The 16,918-nt window shown below is 36.4% G+C and overlaps 1 protein-coding gene across 3 annotated transcripts in view; it reads left to right on the plus strand.

Moving 5' to 3' along the window:
• Positions 1-16,918, plus strand: part of LOC119075869 (B-cell lymphoma/leukemia 11A) — a 73,255-nt gene that overhangs the window by 40,014 nt on the left and 16,323 nt on the right. For 2 of the 3 annotated variants that reach the window (XM_037182430.1, XM_037182429.1), the window contains exons 2-4: positions 9,073-9,228; positions 9,336-9,524; positions 9,939-10,145. In XM_037182430.1, the coding sequence (XP_037038325.1) occupies positions 9,073-9,228; positions 9,336-9,524; positions 9,939-10,145 (552 nt within the window). The remainder of the gene's footprint in view (positions 1-9,072; positions 9,229-9,335; positions 9,525-9,938; positions 10,146-16,918) is intronic. The other variant, XM_037182431.1, reaches the window with a different exon arrangement.

Consider the following 16,918-nt stretch of genomic DNA (forward strand, 5'->3'; position numbering starts at 1 on the left):
CATAACTTTTCCCTCAATTACCCTTCATTAAACCGAGCGCTCAACTTTGAACCCCCCGCTCGTGTTCCGTCACTTATATCCATCAATCCACACTAAATTTTCGGTCGTTTCTCCATTATGCCACATAAAAATTACAATAAAATGAATCGGAGACATACACCACAACAACAACAACAAAAAAATGAAAAATCAACAATTTTTCCCTTATAACCATCACCACCCCACCCACACATCACTGATTCCTATCTTCCAGTTTTATGATATACGCTTATAAATATGGTAAAATCAGAAAATGCCGATTCTATTACCAAAGAAAATTGGTTCTAAATTGCCAAAGCCGTACCGACAAAATATCAATGTTTCTATACATTTCTGTTATCAAAAATTGTACATCTATATGTCGATGGATGTCCTCTCTCTCCTTGCTCTTCTTCTTCTTCAACCAATCCCTCGCCGCTACGTTCTTGCGGTATTACAAGACAATAAATGTACACAATTTTTTCCGTGTATAACATTATGTGTGTGCGGTTTTCCCAAGATCTTTTCGTCGCGGCTCTCTATCTATGTGGAGGTACAACTATATCTGTACGGCGAAGTTCAAGTCTATAATATAGGTCGCAGAGGGAAAAAAACAATATCATCAAAATCAATGGACAAACGAACATCCGAATCAACCAATTTCTCGTGATATTGAACGATATACGGACGGCGAGAGGCAAAAAACACACAGCAAAAAAAAATCACCCAACATGAAAATTACTTGGGAACATCTCGTGTACTTTTTTGTGTGTCGTGTGTGTGTTGCTATCCTCTAAGAGTAGGAGGAATTGGTTATTTTATCGAAAAAAAACTCGAGAATATGACAACAACAACAGCCAAATAAAACCCAATATGAGAATCATAAATAAATTTGAAATGTGTGTGGATATAATGTATGGTGTGGCTTTCACATGTTCATAGTCTGTTTGACAAACATGAAATTCATGACCACTAATAAATTTGATTAGGATGTGTCAATAATATGGGTAGGAAATTGGCTGTAGGGGATGAAAATTTTTCTATTATTCTTTGTCGCTGTTAGTTGGATAGACACGGTCTATTATCGTATGTGTATGCGACGATGGTTTTTATACCAGACACAACGGCAGTGTGAATTTAATCTCAGCGCAGGGCTTATTTTTAGGGAATTTTAATTCTGAACAATTGCGAAAAGTTCTGAAAACTCCGAAAAATTATGAAAACTCCGAAAAGTTGTAAAAACTCCGAAAAGTTCTGAAAACTTCTAAAAAGTTCTGAAAACTTCTAAAAAGTTGTAAAAACTCTGAAAAGTTGTAAAAACTCCGAAAAGTTGTAAAAACTCCGAAAAGTACTGAAAATTCCGAAAAGTATTGAAAACTCCTAAAAAGTTGTAAAAACTCCGAAAAGTTGTAAAAACTCCGAAAAGTACTGAAAATTCCGAAAATTTCTGAAAACTCCGAAAATTCTTCCGAATAACCCCTGTTTCAGCATATTCTTTGGGAGAGAAACAATCTTTTTCAACTTTTTTTTCATGTCGCCACTAAATTCAATTAAATCTTTTAAAAAAACCGGCGCTCACCTTAAAGTTACTTTCATCGACTTTTATTTTACTCGAACGGAAAAGTTCACAACTTTTCTATCTGTACCTTAAAACCTCATCGCAAAAGTATCTCATTCCACCCGTTCCACCAAAAAAGAAAAAAAAAACTTTTCCCGAACCGAATTACAAGAGTCCTACACATCAGCATTATACACACCTACCCCACCGTTTCTACAGTCACAAAACTGTGTGTTTTTTTTATGCACGTTGTGGTGTGTACATCTCTCCGTTCTACTTTTGTTTTAAAAGCGAAGACGATCCACAGAAAGAAAAAAAACCCAAACACCTTTCGTGTGGATTGCATATACTATACACACACCGCACAGACATTGGTCACTTCTATATACAACAACCGTTCAAAGCATTCCGAAACAGGACCAAAAGGGAGGTGGTTTACAGGACATTCGTATAGGAAAGTGGTCACCGGTACACGCCTTATATGTTTGACCATTGGTCATCCAGATGCGCATGGTTAAGGGGATGGAAACGCCCATGCATTTATTGAATTTCTTTCGTGTTTTTTTTTTTATTTTCACATTCCGTATGAGGCGAGACGTGGATTATGCAGAGGTATATGTGGTAGATATGGTGACTTATGATATGGTGTAGTGTCCATGTTACACAGCAGTGGAGAGAGAGAAAAAGATTACTTTTTCACCTGTATTACCGTTTAGATATCTTGTTGTATTTACGGTTTGTTTTATGATGTTGCAGACAATGTAATGTATTGTCTACATTGTGTTATAACCATCGTTGCTTTCCCCCCAAAAATTTGATGCTTTTTTCTGTATGAGTCTTGTGTCATACAAATTTGTTTTTGTCTTTTTTTTTCGTTGAACTTTTTAATTAACTTAATTAGTAAGCGGTTGGCCATTGCCATTCGGTGTGTGTATAAATGTGGGTACCTTGTCTCACATTATTCAAATAAATTCCGAATAAAATCCGGTTGAACAGAAAGATTATTTCTGCTCAAGCAGATTGAATTTTAAATACTTTATGCGAAATGGTTTATAATCTCACGTTGGTAACGCGGTGTTAGGATTATCTTTGCAGTCTCTCTTTTTTCCGTTGTTTGTTGTTGTTGAAATGAAGGGTGGAAAAGGACTTTGTCTGTGTGCGGTAATGAATCGAAATGATGTCAACAATTCAATTAGAAATTGAAATGGCTTATGGATAGAAACGTCTGGCTGGACGATGTGGTAGATGAGTTAGTAATATGCTACATTGATGAGTAGATGTATGAACAGTTTCGTAATTTTCTTTAGCATTTAATGTTGTTAAATCTAGTGAAGTAGAAGATTTTCTTTCAATCTATTGAGAATAGTTCCATCAACTGTAAGGATAAACCGTACAGTACTTCCACTTTCAGTAAATAGTTAAATGTACGAATTGGACATGTGGCATTATAGCGTATTATAAGAAAAATGAAATTTAATTGATTTAGTTCCGGTTTGAATATTCCGACGATGATTTCTGTTTTGAACAATCATAAAACTTCTATTGACATCGTCAATGTATTTGAAACTGAGAATTTCATTTGTCTTATAAATCGCTATAATGTGACATGTCCCACTTGTACATTTAACTAGTCACTTAAAGAAGAAGTACTGCACGCTTTATCCTATCTGTTGATAGAAGTATTTTCGATAGATCTTTTACTTCACCAGATTTAACTTCTGCATTTAACCATTCAAGCGAAACAATTGATGTTTTGCAGCGAAATCAGAAAATTTCTTCCATCGATGAATATTCCTGCAGCAAACTTTCCCTTCTCTCCCATTGTACACACAAAACCCGAACAAATGAAAGCAGATGCATGAAGCATGCATTATGTGCGGACTCAATACACCAATGACTACGCCCGAATTATTAAATGTGTTTCAAAAATTGATATGGACACAAAACGACCGATCCAACTACAATACAATAGTCGTGTATGTGCAAAGGGACGCACCAATATTTACCCTTAATAAAGGACAACCAAAATACACATACCGAACTGAATTCCTTTGTTGTTGGAACCATTAACGGTGTGTTCTTATAGTAGGAGTCAATTTCTGGCAGTTTTTCGTTCTAAATTCACCCCCTCAATCGAACTAAATGTGGTCAAGGATTTTAAGCGAACGAAAAGTCTTTGCATTTCGATGTGCATTGATGAATGGAATGTGAGTATCGAGGGTTTCCATATGCCGTTAACGGAATGAATTCGTATAGCGAGAAGGCGTTTAATATGGAAAACATCAAATCTAACCATAGCTGTTTGTAACCGAAACAAAAAAACTAATTTCCAAATGTTAATCCTTATGACAATTGTTGTCGAGGCATAACAACGAAAAAAAAGCTGATAAAGTTGACACTATAACCTTTATGGTATATTAAATTCCCCAAAGCAGTCCACTTATCAAATTACCAAATTACCAGCGATAGTGCCACCAAAAACCCATATAATAAATATGCCACACAAACAACACAGAGGAAAACTTTGTCGAACCATCATAAAACCGGGGAAACATTTTCCGCAGAAATATATTTTATTATGAACCAACCGACACTCTCACTCCACACACACACTCCACACTCCATCGATTGTATAAATAAATAATCAAATCTACGGATTAGAGATAAGGGAATTAATTTTTGGTCGACAATGCCACAGAAAGTACATGTGTTTTGCTCTGTTGTTCGATGTATGTTTATATGCTTCGATTGATATTACACAAATAAAAGGAAAATCTCTTTTTTTCCTGCCTGCCATTTCTTTGTTTGATTGAACAAACTTCGATGTCCTTTTCATGGTGAAATGAACATATGAGTCGCCTGGAAATGTAACGAAGGCCATCGGCGACGAGTGTGTGTTTTTTACGGGTTATTTTGGACGCCTCAGTGGAAAGGTTAAATCAATCGATAACATGTTTCAAACACGTTGGGGAACTTGTGACTAACACCTACAACTGGTAGAGCTACTCAAAGTTCCGACAATAGTGATTGGTCGGCTACCATATACCTACAGTAATAGTACTGGCTTGAAGAGTTTTATTTTCACTAGTGTGTCGTTTGTAGCTCGAGCCGTAGACGAGGGATGCAAACTGGCTAGTCAAACCCCTTACAAGGGCGTAGTTTATTGGACTTGCGAAGCCCTGCAAAAACGATTTTTTTCGCTAATGTAAACGTGTAATGAAAAGTTTTAGGTGGTGCTGCACTAACCGCACTCCCGGAAAATGAGTCATTACTTGATTGACATAAGCGTTGAAACTCATTTTCGGTGAGTGTCTTGTGTGAATGGAGCCCATGCCTTCGGTTCGGGTTAAAAACCTCACATTTGGCAAAACTTCCAAACGATGTCGTAATATTCATTTTAACAAGATTATCCGAATGAAGTAATAGATTTTGTAGATTTAGTAATATGCTACATGGATTAGTAGATGTATGAACAGTTTGTTTTCTTTAGAAAATTGAATTTTGTTAAATCTAGTGAAGTAAAAGATTTGATTGAATGTGGTTAAAATCTGGTGAAGTAGAAGATTTTCTTTAAATCTATGGAGAATAGTTCCATCAACGGAGCAGCCGTACAGTGCTTCTACTTTAAGTGAATAGTTAAATGTACAAATGACACATGTGACATTATAAGCGAATTATAAAAAAAATGAAATTTAATTCATTCAGCTTCGATTCCAAAAGGTCGACGATGATTTCTGTTTTAAACTACAATAAAACTTCTATTGACATCGGCCATCTATTTGAAACTGAGAATTTCATTTTTCTTATAAATCGCTATAATATGACATGTCCCATTTGTACATTTAACTATTTACTAATGAGAAGCCCATTCCTTCGGCTCGGGTTGAAAACCTCTTACTTAGCAAAAGTTCCAAACGGTGTCGTAATCTAATATTCATTAACAAGATTGTACGAATGAAGTAATAGATTTTGTTGCGATAACTAAAAGATTAGGCGAGGAACTGCGGGATGAAAGAAATGACAGACCTTTAACAGATTCATTAGGTGGCTAAGGACAAATATTATTTAGTAAGGTATCAAGACAATGTTATTCATTCCTGTGGTCAGAAAATAAGACTCACCAGACTCGTGAATCACCTTAAGCCGATAAAAGATTTTTGAACCGTACCCGAGGTACAAATTCTTTCACCATACCTAACTCTATGTTCGAACAGATTGGTAAACGATAAAATAGTTAGTTCCATTCCCATTTCAAAGACCTTCAAAGACCTTCGACATGGCAATCATTATGGTAAGAAACTCATGTCGGTACGTCAAACAACATCTTCAAACACTACATAAAACAATGGAAATGTCAAAACAATTTTCGAAAACAAAACCATATCGTCGAAGCATATTCCAATTCTCTTTTTTTTTCGTTCAAGTACATACACGATATACGATTGATAATTTCCATTCGGCTGTTCCATACGGTACACACACGGCAAAAAAACACAAAATGTTTTTTTTTTCTTCACTTTTATTCCATGTTTTAATGCATGATATATTCAAAGAAAATTATTCACAATTTCAAACAATTATAATAATGTTTTAAGTTTAGGTTTGAAAATTATTTTAAATATAACAAAACGATCGCTTACGAGCACACACTAATACACAATTACAATACAGAGACGAATGTGGAGGTTTAAATTGATTGAAGGTCTCTACCGTGAGATATTAGCTTTCTTTTAAAACTTTTCGAAGCTTCCCGAATAAATAAATGATCAATTTGTCTAGGTTCATCGCTTACCTTTGTTGTAGTTGTTGGGAACAGATGTCTAAGACTCAGCCTTCGTTTGGGGCAAGGCAATAAAAGTAAATTTGTTAAGCACCAGTCAACTTTTCCTTACGAGCGAAGCGAGATAACTGAACAGATTTTTGAAAGATCCAACATTTCTCTCTGTGTGTTCATGTAACAATCTGACTGTCGGTTGTGCATTGTATATATAAAATGGTATTGAATCGAAGGGGATTTGCAATTATTTTTCATAAGTAATTACAGTGTTTTGTCGCATATATGCATATAATACACACTCGTACCTTCCTCAGATATTAAATGCTATTTTACCTCTCTTTGATTTGTCGCAAACGTAATATGAGTTTTATAATAAATTAAACTCTTTCTTTAAATCCACATTCATATTCACCTCTTTGAAATAAAATATTATGTTCAACAGCTACAACAGCAACGACAACAACAACTAAACAAAAAAAGAACTTAAAATAAATGAGCGGCTATTTCGCTTTGATATATTTTTATGTCGCAAAATGTAATACATCGAACTCCATTAATTCAATAAAGTAAAAATTCATTTTTTTTCTCTACTCAAACTAATTACCGATACGCTAGTTACAAAACATATAAAATTACTCTCATGCCATTCAACAGTGAAAAAGCGTTACATTTAATATTATAAATATATATCCGACGACCAAGCATCCATACACATAACGACATACATTTTTGGGGGGTGTTAATCCGTAGCATTTTCAGTTCGAATTGTACCGTTTGATTTAATGTGTGCGGTGTGTGGGCGGGGGTGTTGGTTGTTCGATATTATCACCATATAACAATAAAATATGGACAAATGATTCTCATCAAGCGGTCTCTCTGGGTGAACATATAAGTGTGGGTATTAACCGTGATGTGTAGCGCTTATGGCGTTTTTTCCAGAGCAGAGAAAGAAAACCATTTTTTTTGTGACGAGTCCTGCGATAATTTAAAATTTCAGTTACAAATCAATTGAATAGTGTGTAGTCCATTAACGAAATTGTAGTCTTTTGTAACGCTTACGGTATTACGTCGGATGAATTTTTGTTCAATCGAAATAATCGATGTTCACGTTATCACGTCGTCCCTCTTAAGTGCCCATTCCACTTAAAAAAAGTACGCCGTGAGAGAGCCGTTAGAGCGCCGTGAGAGAGCAAACTGTCAAATAAACAAAGAAAAAATGAAAAAATTCAATTTTGTCTCTCACACGGAGTACTTTTTGGGTAAGAGGAAACTAAGCATTATTTCCCTGTAAAATGCTTGCTACGACAAGCAATCAATCAGATTTCCTGGGCTAAAATGTTTTCAAATTGTGCGCCAATTTTTTATAGACACAAGTACAGAGCGTAGATTCTTACTGTGGATTTACATAGCAACGTAAAAGTGACAGAAGCAAAAATTTTCTCATACGGCAACTCGAAATTTCATTCATAATTTTAATTTTATGAATGAAATTTCGGGTTGCAGTATTTAAAAAACATTGCATCTGTCACTTTTACGTTGCTATGTAAATCCACGGTTATGCCGTTCGTAACTTGGCAGTTGTTATGGGATTTTATACACGTAACTGTCAAGTTACGAATATTTGGAGTTACGAGAATCGTCGCCCAGGGCCTCGATTCTCATGCGTTCGTAACGATAAATATTCGTAACTTGGCAGTTGCGTGATTAAAATCCAATAAGAACTGTCAAGTTACGAAAAAGTTACGATCGCTACGAGAATTTACACACAGGGCGACGATTCTCGTGAATTTAAGAATTCGTAACTTGACAGACGTCACCTTAAAGCTAAGAGTGGTTCATACGATTCGTAACTTTTAAGGTGACAACTGTGAAGTTACGAATTCTTAAATTCACGAGAATCGGCGCCCTGGGTGTAACTTCTCGTAGCGATCGTAACTTGACAGTTCTTATGGGATTTTATAGCAGAGATTTACGAGCAGGGATTTACACTACTCATGCATCCTCCACTGACCGTCCCTTAATATTTCTCTAATCAAATCAGATGAATCAATTTTATTGCATCAACTGCCAGTTAACTCGCATCCCACCTTTGCACAACATAAATTCCTATCTCTTACTCCATTCCACCCCCGAAATCAATTATTTTTACCATCAAAACCATAAAAACAATGGGAATTGGAGCAGAAACAATCTAAAATTGTACAAAATATTAGTCGGAATTCCCATCCCGCCTGTGTGTACCACGTGATCGAGACGATTTATTTAACCGAATAGTCACTTTAATGCCTTCAGCAAATAAAGTCCAAATGTTTCACATGGATATTTTATTGCCCCTTGAAGGCATGAGAAACACCCTTCCGTTCGTGACACTAACGGCCAAACGGTAGTTGTAGAATGTTTCTGAATGGAGACGGGAAAAGATATTGAGATGAAAATAGACGACGTAGTTACACACAGTTTCGTTTCGGTTTCCGTTCTGTTCCCAGTTAAACTACGTACTTGTTGGGAAGGGCGCACAGAGAAATCCAGTAAAGATATTTGATTCGTCTGGAGATGGAGGTTTTGTTTTGTTCGTCGGTTGGAAAATATTTGAGGATAAAATTCGAGAGTCCTTCTGTAGCACGTCTCCCTCTCTTTCTCTGTCCGTCCAAGAATTTAATTTTTTTTTACAAAATTATTCATTCCACAAAAGTAAAAATAAATTTTTGTTTGTTTACAGCAGATTCTGATACAACCGAACAACCAGAAGTGACACAGGATATACTAACATGCGGGTCATGTCAAAAAACATTTGCATTATCGGATATCGTAAAATTTATACAACACAAAGTGTTACAGTGCAACAAAGAAAATTATGGACAATGTTTTTCACAAGGTAACCGTCTATTCAGCGTATATGTGTGTGATGCATCAACCATTCATACCGTTGCATCACTTTTACTTCATTTAGTTTTCTAACGTTTTCTTTTCCTTATCATTCAGCTGGTTCAAGTGAACGAGATCCAGATGATGGTCGGCCATTGGGACTAGTGAACCGACGACCGTCGATATCAGCTCCAATATCAGCTAGAAAGCCTTCGGGGTCAAGGGTTCATTCACCACTACCAACAAGTCCGTCAGAGCTGTTAATTGGCGATGGCGCTTCCAGTACACCAAAACGATTAGCTGATGGTGAGTCAAGTTTAAAAAAAAAAATTTTTTTTAGTTTATTCAGACATTTTAATGCGAACATTTCGGTTAGTCGTGGTTAATAATCGAAAATCGAACGTTAAAAGAGCGAAGTTTCTTTCGAGCGAAGCGAGTGAAGTCTCTAATTCATTGATGCAGAGTTGCCTTTATTAGAACGAACTAAATTAAGTGACTCTAACAGGAGCGAAGCAAGTGAAATTGCGATTTTTGGTCGGTTAATGATTCGAAGTAGTAGATCGTTGCAGGTCGCTTAATAAGCCCGAAATGTTTGTTAAGGTGTCAGAGAATCATTTCAGTTCCCATTAAAGTGTCCGAATCTTATTTAAATGTTCATTGCTCAACGGCCTTCACATTCGCGACATGTTTCATAAGCTTTTCCCATTTCACTTTTTACAGAAGAGGATAGCTCAACCAAACGACCATCCAGTGCTAGTCCGTTAGGCAGTAGTTTAGATGAGGAAAATCGACGAAATCTTCAAATCAAACAGGAACGACTGGAACTAAGTTCTAGTCACGAAGAAGCCAGCTCAATATCTAGCGGTCAGCCACTGAAGCGATCACGAACCGACGTAACCGATGCCGAATCAAATACAATAAACAGCGGTAAGTCTACATTCTACATCTCCAACAAAAATAAATTTAAAAACGAAATCGTTTCCCGTTCACTTTGAATAGCCCTTTAAAAAAACTGGGGAAAAACAAAGCGACAAACAAACAAACAAAAAGAACGAATCCATTGAACCTCATTAAACGGAAAACTGTTTCAATTCAGAAATAGCACACCAGCTACTTTGAAATTCCATTGCTAGAGTATCCTGTTTGCTCTGTTGTTTGTTTTGATGTCTATATGTCCAGCAGACGACTCTCTGCTCACTCTCTCATTGTACAATTTTCTTTTATTTAGTTTTTTTTTGCTTCTTTCAAACGGCATGAATTATAAAAGGCAAAACTGAAAGAAACATTCTGTCCGTGTGTTATGCTACACGGTTACAAGTCATTCAATGTTTGACCGATGGGGTTAGCCGTGTTTGTTATATACAAGCCTACCTGTATGATGATGATGATATGGGAAAATAAATGTTTGGACATTTATCATGTTTGCTATGCACGGACGTTAGTTAGATGTTACGTATACGTACGTAAGCCATCGATTTTTGACTGCGAACCGAGAACACTTTACAGTGGAAATGTGTCACATACACATTACGATCATTACATGTGAGTAAAAAGCATCACAACCGGGGTCATAACACCTCGTTTGTAATGTCCACACGTATGATAATGTACATGTTATGTGTCCACTGCGTGCATATCCATTTGAACATGAAAAAAACAACCTAAGGTGAAAAGGTGATGCATTTGTCTAGTATGAAACGACCATTCGGACAAAATGTGTACGCGCTGACATATCAATTACACACAATAAGTAATTCATGAAATTCACCCCGTTTTCTAACACACCGTCACATTGTGACATGTTGAGCAAGTGATGAGGGCTTTTAAATATTGGCAAAAGGATTAAAGGTGAGAATATTGTGTGTGTGCAGCAGTTTAATGTTACATTGTTGTGACGATGCAGGCACAAACGACGTAAAAAAAAACTATCGGAAAGTGAGAGTTTGTTTTTTCTACGTTGGACATAATGTGTGAGGGTTGTATCTCTGAATAGAGATTTTCATATTTCGAAATAATGAGCACATGCCAAGCTGACACGAAAAATTATTGAAAAGAACCGGTTCGCTACTCAGACTTTGGTTCTTTCAATTGTTGAAACCAATCGCACCGAAATTGATTCTGTGAGCGAATCGTTCTCACCGGAGGAAACTCGGTAAAAGGTGCGTTGATATCATTCAACAACTGTTAGAAACGGTACATTCTAAAATTATCCTTTCGGTCTGTTCCCTTACAAAGTATGAAGCGAAATTGTGGTGTGAACACCAATGGTAATGCAAACATTAGCGCTACACAAAGACTGCAGAAACCAAGTTTCGAATGGATTTTAGTGCAGCGCCGTATTTCGTTTGGTGTAGCGCTAAAGATTTCTGTAGACTTGCTGATCAATTTCGTGGAATGACCCTCTAGGTTTACTTTCAACCTGACAGAAAACCACATATAAAACCGGCAATGGTTCGCCGTTCCGTTCGTCGCGATTGAAATATCATTTTATTTATAAACAAAGGAGTACCCACATGCAGAGTTGTCAAAAATGAAAAGATTTTTTTTTCGAAATCTGAATGTGATATGCAGATGTCCGAGTTATATTTAAATTTTCTCGTTTTTATTTGCCTCTGCTTCTGAATAAATGTAATGCAATTAAAAAGCACCCATTGAAATAAACTACAGCCAGCAGTTATATTCATTAACCCTTTTTTTTCTCCAAAGTCCATCTGAAACACAAAAAAAATGAAAAAAATTGTTGGAAGGATTTTTGCAATTGTTTTCTTCAATGCAACCCCCTCTAGTGACGTCGATCAACCGTTAACAAAATTCTTTTCTCTCTCGTCTCGAATTAACTATTGTCCTGGGAGGCTAAGTAATGTTTTGTTAAAATTTAGTTTTCAGGATCAAAAACCGCACAGGGTGGGTCGAGTAAATAGTTTGGAAATTCAACTCTTTTCGATCGGAAAAACGTTTTATCCGTCCTGACAGGGGCCAGATTTTTTACAGATTAGTTTCTTGAATTTTCTTGAAATAATTATTGGAAAATTTCTGAATTTTCCTGAATTTCTCGACTTCTTCTTTGTTCACAAAAACTTTCTCAAAAGTCGGCCTTGGTCCTAACACCTATTGCTTCGTTAGCTAGCACTATCTACTAGAGTATTGCTATGTAAATGCAGAAGTCGTCGTGGATATGTCGTGAATTAGCGAATTATAGGAAAAATGAAGTTTCATCGATTCATCGTTTTCAGTCAAAACATTGTAACAGAAGCTTGTTGATGCTTCAGAAGAAAAATCGTCGTCTTACACACCGTTGAAGTCAAATCAATGAAATTCCATTTTTCTTATAATTCACTAATTTACGACATGTCCTGCGTTAACATATAGATTTTCGAGTGAGGTCGCTCAGTTACAGAAATAATTCAATTTCAACTTTTCCCTGGAACAACTTCCCGTCGTCCCATCCTATACCATACGCAAAAAACCACTGCATGCAAATCACGAAACAAAACAACGCAGAGAGGAGAAAAAAAACCATTCCAACAATGCTGGACACGATGATACTTTTTGACATGTCAACAGAAAAACATCGGTTTGATATCATTGTTTCGCTTTGACAAATTTTACAAATTGATGGGGGTGATAACCCTTACGTATGATGTACACTTTTTCATTTATATGCAACCGAATCGGCTATACACACGGGCGAAAAATCTCTCGGTTCGGTGAGATATAATAATAAAATTTTGTGTGTGTGTGCCGTAAGTGCATCAGGAAATGATTTGAACGAGTTGTTATGTATATGAATGAAGGTATAGATAAACGCGGACTGAAATTCGCCAATGTTTCCGATGAGTGTAATACCAGATTTAGTCGTTTTATGTTCTCACATTGTAACGACAATATATGGGAAACGTTGAGGTGTAGAACTGTAAACGCTGGATTATTATATTTCTCATGGTCTGCGTGGCGTTGTATTGAATTAGGATTTAGGGGTGAATTTTCGCAGTCTATATTAAGAGTTTAAACGGTTGAACGAAACTGGAACAGGAAACAATGTGTATCGTCTCAACGAGGTCTTCAAAATTTACTTAATTTGATCTGATATGATTGACTCTTAATAAGCCAATGCAATTCACTTTTCTTCTATTTGAATCTATTACATCTTTTGTTTAAAATATCACATCGCTTTCGATTCGACATCTATTACTTCACTTGTTATATGATCTTTTGCTACGTTATAAGAGAACGGTAGCCAGAGCTCATCGCAGATTTTTGTCATCGTTGTCGATACCAGATGAGTGTACGTTTCTAGCTGGGTCACGACTTGGATTAAGCGGTGACTGTTTCTCCGTACATATAGTTCGAACTAACCTAGACTAACCTACATTCAATTGAGAACGTGAACGTTGAAAATTGTAATTTTTTTTCTCTCTCTTTCAAATTTTAATAATCACAAGCACCAAGGCTGTTGTGCTTGTGGTATGGAAGCGTACATCTGTTCAAATTTAATTTTTTTTTTCGTTTTTTTTTTCAAAATATTTCGACCTGTTTGATACGACATAGCAAAGCGAAAAAAAACGAAAACTCATTGTAGTGGATGTGTCACCTCGAAATAGTTCAATAAATCCTCTCGCATCGGAGATGTGTTATTTTTGTCTGATACCATTTTTTCATTAAAAATTCAACATTTGCTTAGGTGTTTTCAATTTGGCTTCTTCTGTATGGCTAATTTCTTAGAAATTTTCCACCAGGTATTGTGATGTCCACATTTGTTTGTAGCGGAAAAATACGAAAAAAAATCGATTTTCCATATTTTCATTAACATTACGGCGAAGATTTTGATTGTGGATAGTTCTTCTAGTGCCAACTCCTTGTCTCACAGAATTTTGTCAAAAAAAAAGATTCGAATTTTTTTTGCCCAAGTAGATTGTTGGTTTGAAACGTCCACTATATCCAATTATCCATAGTGTAGCTACACATAGCGACGCAAAGGAGACCTAATCCAAATTTTTGCATTTGTTTCTCTGTCAAGTTTGACATTACAACAAAAGAAAAATTTGATTTAGGTCTCTTTCGCGTCGCTATAACTGCTCGCACGCATAGCGACGTGAAAGAGGCCTAAATCAAATTTTTCTTTTGTTGTACTGTCAAAGTAGAGGTAGTTGTACTTATACAATCACCGACCCTTTACGTCTCGATGGTCTCTAAAGGAAATTTTTCTAAAGGAAAAGATTCGAATTTATGATCTCGTTAGTACTTTATAGACGTCCCCTCGTCGTAAGAGGGATTCTTTTGAAAAGATCTTACCGTTTTCGGAAGCATTTTCTGTTGGAATGTTTTGTATGTGCATGGGAAGGTATTCGACCCTAGAAGCTAAAACAACTTTCAAAAAAATTCTTCGAAGCTTGTGAGACTAGTGGGAGGTGATTGAAAAGCTCTTTTCTTTTGGAAATCTCGCGAAGTACACGAAACTTACATGGTCATGTGGGTTGTCATTAGACAGATTTTTTCATATTCTTTCAGGGCAAATAGGCTTGGGAAGCATCTACGATGAAATAAGAGAAGTTGAAGTGCTTAAGTGCTCATATTTAATGGTAGATGCTTTCAAACCCTCATACGACCATATTTGCCCTTAAAGACCATGAAAATACTTTTCTATTAAAACCTCACACTGCCATGCTAGTTTCGTGTACCTCGAGAAGTTTCCAAAAGAAAAGTGCATGTTTTCGGTTTTCGATCATCTCCGACTGGCTACGCAAGCCTTTCTAGAGACATTTAAAAAAAACAGTGGAAAATGCGTTTGAAATTGGTTGGCTGTTTTCCAAAGCCCTCAAAATAAATTTGACTCTGATTGCTTCCCAAGAACCGAGTCCGATATTCAAATAAATATTTCCAGTTTTCTTGACATCTTTCACCAAATCTGACCGCAAACTCGAATATTTATTCAAATTGACAGTATGAACAGAAAAATACTAAAAAAAAAAAAATCCGAAAACAAACACATTAATCCAACCATCTCCCCCCACAACCACAAAAAAATTACCATAAAAATATGCAGTGACATAATATGTCAATATAAAAAACAATTACCCCCCAATATTATCCCCATAAACAAATCCATCACTCTGTTGGCAAGTCCATATTTAACAATGACTATTATCCCCAAAATACATATTGTCCGAAGCGATTTTCTCGTTTTTCTCGACCCTTCCGGGACTTTTATTTTTCTTTTCCATCATATGTAACCATCTCCATACCCGACTAATAAACACCCCCATTGTACAGTATTATTCCACACATCAACTTAAGTCATAGTCGTGTAGTATGATGAAGAACGAAGCGACGACGGAAAGAAAAGAAAGAAGAAAAAATTAGATCGTCAAACCGTTACCCTCTAATATGCAATCCCTCTGCACACATAACAACAACAACAGTGTACACACCATACACAGTTCAACATATTTATCTTTTATCTCGGACAATTTTCGTAAGGGTTTTTATAGTCTGTACCACACACATCACCGCCACCGTTTGCTTCACTGGGATATGAACGAACATTGGCGTACAATAGCAATCTTATCGGATTCCGTTAGGAATTTGTCTCTACTTCTGTCCTTTCAGAAAAAAAAACTGTTTTGACGTGCGGTTCAGTTCTCTTTTCTTTCGGTTTCATTGTTTTATTGCATGAAATGCAAAGATTTCCGTACGATTCGTCGCTTAATGTTTATGCATTTGAACGAAAACTCATTTCTTTTAGCGGTTTTTTTATGCTAAGCATGGGGGTTGCGGACTGCCTTCGTTGTTCTTATGTCTTGTGTTCGTTCTTTTTTTATATCGAAAACAATTTTATTTTTGTTCTGCTGCCATTATACATTCTGCGGGCGGTCAATTATAGTGAATAATAAAAGGAATGGACAATGTGTGGATACGGTTTCGGTGTATGGATAAATTTCCAGGAAAGTGACGTTATTTTGATGTTGTCATCGTTATGATGTGAATAAACGGGACACATGGATTGCTATCTGAAAAGTTTTTCGGTTTTTTTATTGCTTTTTATGGATGAAAAATAATATCCTGCTGAGATTCGATGGAATGGTTGTTTTTTCTCGTTGGATTTTTCGATCGCATCATTTTTTTTGTTAACTTTATTTAGTCACTTATGGACTCAGTTTGATTAAGAGAATCTGATAATTTTATCTCATTTCCTATTTTTAGACCCGTACGAAGTACTGGGGTCTTATGGGTTTACGCATACGTTTGTAACACGTCGAATTGGACTCCCTGAGTAAGGGGAAACCTATTGTGGTTGTCTAGAGATGCCAAATCCGCGAAAAAAAAAATGTCCGTCTGTCCGTCTGTCCGTCTGTCTGCACGATAACTTGAGTAAAACGCATCCGATTTTGAAAATTCTTTTTTTTCCCGTTTGGTAATGTCAAAAGACAGGCTAAGTTCGAAGATGAGTGATTTTGGATCGACCCCTCCCGAGCTGTGGCCCAATAAGTGCTTTACGGTTTTTCGAAGATATCTCCGGACATTCAAACGTTACACTTGTAACTGATACGTCAAATAAAAGGTATTTACAATACCCATCGACAAAAAAAAAGTTTATGGAAATCGGATGACCGACTTGTGAGTTAGACCCCTTGGTGTGGAACAGGCACAGGGCGGCAAGCAGTTTTTGTTTGTAGGTCGGCCACATTTGAACATATTTCGTC

The sequence above is a fragment of the Bradysia coprophila genome, unplaced genomic scaffold (genome assembly GCF_014529535.1).
Source record: "Bradysia coprophila strain Holo2 unplaced genomic scaffold, BU_Bcop_v1 contig_232, whole genome shotgun sequence".
Taxonomy (NCBI): Eukaryota; Metazoa; Arthropoda; class Insecta; order Diptera; family Sciaridae; genus Bradysia; species Bradysia coprophila.